Here is a 4,255-nt window from a genome sequence, read left to right on the forward strand (position 1 = left end):
ACATCCCCCAGTACTGCTGCTAGTACAACCCCCAGTACTGCTGCTAGTACATCCCCCAGTACTGCTGCTGGTACATCCCCCAGTACTGCTGCTGGTACATCCACCAGTACTGCTGCTAGTACATCCACCAGTACTGCTGCTGGTACATCCACCAGTACTGCTGCTAGTACATCCCCCAGTACTGCTGCTGGTACATCCCCCAGTACTGCTGCTGGTACATCCCCCAGTACTGCTGCTGGTACATCCCCCAGTACTGCTGCTAGTACATCCACCAGTACTGCTGCTAGTACAACCCCCAGTACTGCTGCTAGTACATCCCCCAGTACTGCTGCTGGTACATCCACCAGTACTGCTGCTAGTACATCCACCAGTACTGCTGCTGGTACATCCACCAGTACTGCTGCTAGTACATCCCCCAGTACTGCTGCTAGTACAACCCCCAGTACTGCTGCTAGTACATCCCCCAGTACTGCTGCTAGTACATCCACCAGTACTGCTGCTAGTACATCCACCAGTACTGCTGCTAGTACAACCCCCAGTACTGCTGCTAGTACAACCCCCAGTACTGCTGCTAGTACAACCCCCAGTACTGCTGCTAGTACATCCACCAGTACTGCGGCTAGTACAACCCCCAGTACTGCTGCTAGTACATCCACCAGTACTGCTGCTAGTACATCCCCCAGTACTGCGGCTAGTACAACCCCCAGTACTGCTGCTAGTACATCCACCAGTACTGCTGCTAGTACATCCACCAGTACTGCGGCTAGTACATCCACCAGTACTGCTGCTGGTACATCCACCAGTACTGCTGCTGGTACATCCACCAGTACTGCTGCTAGTACATCCCCCAGTACTGCTGCTAGTACAACCCCCAGTACTGCTGCTAGTACATCCACCAGTACTGCGGCTAGTACATCCACCAGTACTGCTGCTGGTACATCCACCAGTACTGCTGCTGGTACATCCACCAGTACTGCGGCTAGTACAACCCCCAGTACTGCTGCTAGTACAACCCCCAGTACTGCTGCTAGTACATCCACCAGTACTGCGGCTAGTACAACCCCCAGTACTGCGGCTAGTACAACCACCAGTACTGCTGCTGGTACATCCACCAGTACTGCTGCTAGTACATCCCCCAGTACTGCTGCTAGTACATCCACCAGTACTGCTGCTGGTACATCCACCAGTACTGCTGCTGGGTACATCCACCAGTACTGCTGCTAGTACATCCCCCAGTACTGCTGCTAGTACATCCACCAGTACTGCTGCTGGTACATCCACCAGTACTGCTGCCAGTACATCCACCAGTACTGCTGCTAGTACATCCACCAGTACTGCTGCTAGTACATCCACCAGTACTGCTGCTAGTACATCCACCAGTACTGCTGCTAGTACATCCACCAGTACTGCTGCTAGTACATCCCCCAGTACTGCTGCTAGTACATCCACCAGTACTGCTGCTAGTACATCCACCAGTACTGCTGCTAGTACATCCACCAGTACTGCTGCTGGTACATCCACCAGTACTGCTGCTGGTAAATCCACCAGTACTGCTGCTAGTACATCCACCAGTACTGCTGCTAGTACATCCACCAGTATTGCTGCTAGTACATCCACCAGTACTGCTGCCGGTACATCCACCAGTACTGCTGCCGGTACATCCACCAGTACTGTTGCTAGTACATCCACCAGTACTGCGGCTGGTACATCCACCAGTACTGCTGCTGGTACATCCACCAGTACTGCGGCTGGTACATCCACCAGTACTGCTGCTGGTACATCCACCAGTACTGCTGCTAGTACATCCACCAGTACTGCTGCTAGTACATCCACCAGTACTTCTGCTGGTACATCCACCAGTACTGCTGCTGGTACATCCACCAGTACTTCTGCTGGTACATCCACCAGTACTGCTGCTGGTACATCCACCAGTACTGCTGCCAGTACATCCACCAGTACTGCTGCCAGTACATCCACCAGTACTGCTGCCAGTACATCCACCAGTACTGCTGCTGGTACATCCACCAGTACTGCTGCCAGTACATCCACCAGTACTGCTGCCAGTACATCCACCAGTACTGCTGCCAGTACATCCACCAGTACTGCTGCTGGTACATCCACCAGTACTGCTGCTGGTACATCCACCAGTACTGCTGCTGGTACATCCACCAGTACTGCTGCTGGTACATCCACCAGTACTGCTGCTGGTACATCCCCAGTACTGCTGCTGGTACATCCCCCAGTACCGCTGCCGGTACATCCACCAGTACTGCTGCTGGTACATCCCCCAGTACTGCTGCTGGTACATCCCCCAGTACTGCTGCTGGTACATCCCCCAGTACTGCTGCTGGTACATCCCCCAGTACTGCTGCTGGTACATCCCCCAGTACTGCTGCTGGTACATCCCCCAGTACTGCTGCTGGTACATCCCCCAGTACTGCTGCTGGTACATCCCCCAGTACTGCTGCTGGTACATCCCCCAGTACTGCTGCTGGTACATCCCCCAGTACTGCTGCTGGTACATCCCCCAGTACTGCTGCTGGTACATCCACCAGTACTGCTGCTGGTACATCCACCAGTACTGCTGCTAGTACATCCCCCAGTACTGCTGCTGGTACATCCACCAGTACTGCTGCTGGTACATCCACCAGTACTGCTGCTGGTACATCCACCAGTACTGCTGCTAGTACATCCCCCAGTACTGCTGCTGGTACATCCACCAGTACTGCGGCCAGTCCTGGTGTAGTGCTAGAACCAGCGGGCACCAGCCCCCCCCCTTCCAGCAGTGGCGGCTGCGGGCACCAGCCCCCCCCCTTCCAGCAGTGGCGGCTGCGGGCACCAGCCCCCCCCCTTCCAGCAGTGGCGGCTGCGGGCACCAGCCTCCCCCCCCCCCTTCCAGCAGTGGCGGCTGCGGGCACCAGCCTCCCCCCTCCCTTCCAGCAGTGGCGGCTGCGGGCACCAGCCCCCCCCCCTTCCAGCAGTTGCGGCTGCGGGCACCAGCCCCCCCCCCCTTCCAGCAGTGGCGGCTGCGGGCACCAGCCTCCCCCCACCTTCCAGCAGTGGCGGCTGCGGGCACCAGCCTCCCCCCACCTTCCAGCAGTGGTGGCTGCGGGCACCAGCCCCCCCCCCCTTCCAGCAGTGGCGGCTGCGGGCACCAGCCTCCCCCCACCTTCCAGCAGTGGCGGCTGCGGGCACCGGCCTCCCCCCCCCCCTTCCAGCAGTGGCGGCTGCGGGCACCGGCCTCCCCCCCCCCCCCTTCCAGCAGTGGCGGCTGCGGGCACCGGCCTCCCCCCACCTTCCAGCAGTGGCGGCTGCGGGCACCAGCCTCCCCCCTCCCTTCCAGCAGTGGCGGCTGCGGGCACCAGCCCCCCCCCCTTCCAGCAGTGGCGGCTGCGGGCACCAGCCCCCCCCTCTTCCAGCAGTGGCGGCTGCGGGCACCAGCCCCCCCCCTTCCAGCAGTGGCGGCTGCGGGCACCAGCCCCCCCCTTCCAGCAGTGGCGGCTGCGGGCACCAGCCCCCCCCCCTTCCAGCAGTGGCGGCTGCGGGCACCAGCCCCCCCCCCCCTTCCAGCAGTGGCGGCTGCGGGCACCAGCCCCCCCCCTTCCATTAGTGGCGGTTGCGGGCACCACCCCCCCCTTCCAGCAGTGGTGGCTGCGGGCACCAGCCCCCCCCCCCCTTCCAGCAGTGGCGGCTGCGGGCACCAGCCCCCCCCCTTCCAGCAGTGGCGGCTGCGGGCACCAGCCCCCCCCCCTTCCAGCAGTGGCGGCTGCGGGCACCAGCCTCCCCCCCCTTCCAGCAGTTGCGGCTGCGGGCACCAGCCCCCCCCCCTTCCAGCAGTTGCGGCTGCGGGCACCAGCCCCCCCCCCCTTCCAGCAGTGGCGGCTGCGGGCATCAGCCCCCCCCCCCTTCCAGCAGTGGCGGCTGCGGGCACCAGCCCCCCCCCCTTCCAGCAGTGGCGGCTGCGGGCACCAGCCCCCCCCCTTCCAGCAGTGGCGGCTGCGGGCACCAGCCCCCCCCCCCTTCCAGCAGTTGCGGCTGCGGGCACCAGCCCCCCCCCCCCTTCCAGCAGTGGCGGCTGCGGGCACCAGCCTCCCCCCACCTTCCAGCAGTGGCGGCTGCGGGCACCAGCCTCCCCCCACCTTCCAGCAGTGGTGGCTGCGGGCACCAGCCCCCCCCCCCTTCCAGCAGTGGCGGCTGCGGGCACCAGCCTCCCCCCACCTTCCAGCAGTGGCGGCTGCGGGCATCGGCCTCCCCC

At 62.3% G+C, this 4,255-nt stretch overlaps 1 protein-coding gene across 1 annotated transcript; it reads right to left on the minus strand.

The window, feature by feature from the left end:
• Nucleotides 1-1,147: 1,147 nt before the first annotated feature.
• Nucleotides 1,148-2,572, minus strand: LOC138367211 (uncharacterized transmembrane protein DDB_G0289901-like). The gene has a single exon (XM_069328619.1). The coding sequence runs from the start codon at nt 2,570-2,572 to the stop codon at nt 1,148-1,150; it is 1,425 nt and encodes a 474-aa protein (XP_069184720.1).
• Between the last annotated feature and the right edge of the window lie 1,683 nt (nt 2,573-4,255).

The sequence above is a fragment of the Procambarus clarkii genome, chromosome 2 (assembly GCF_040958095.1).
Source record: "Procambarus clarkii isolate CNS0578487 chromosome 2, FALCON_Pclarkii_2.0, whole genome shotgun sequence".
Lineage (NCBI taxonomy): Eukaryota > Metazoa > Arthropoda > Malacostraca > Decapoda > Cambaridae > Procambarus > Procambarus clarkii.

Coding starts and splice junctions, on each gene's coding strand:
- LOC138367211 (XM_069328619.1), bottom strand. CDS start 2,572: ATGTACCAGCAGCAGTACTGGTGGATGTACCAGCAGCAGTACTGGGGG.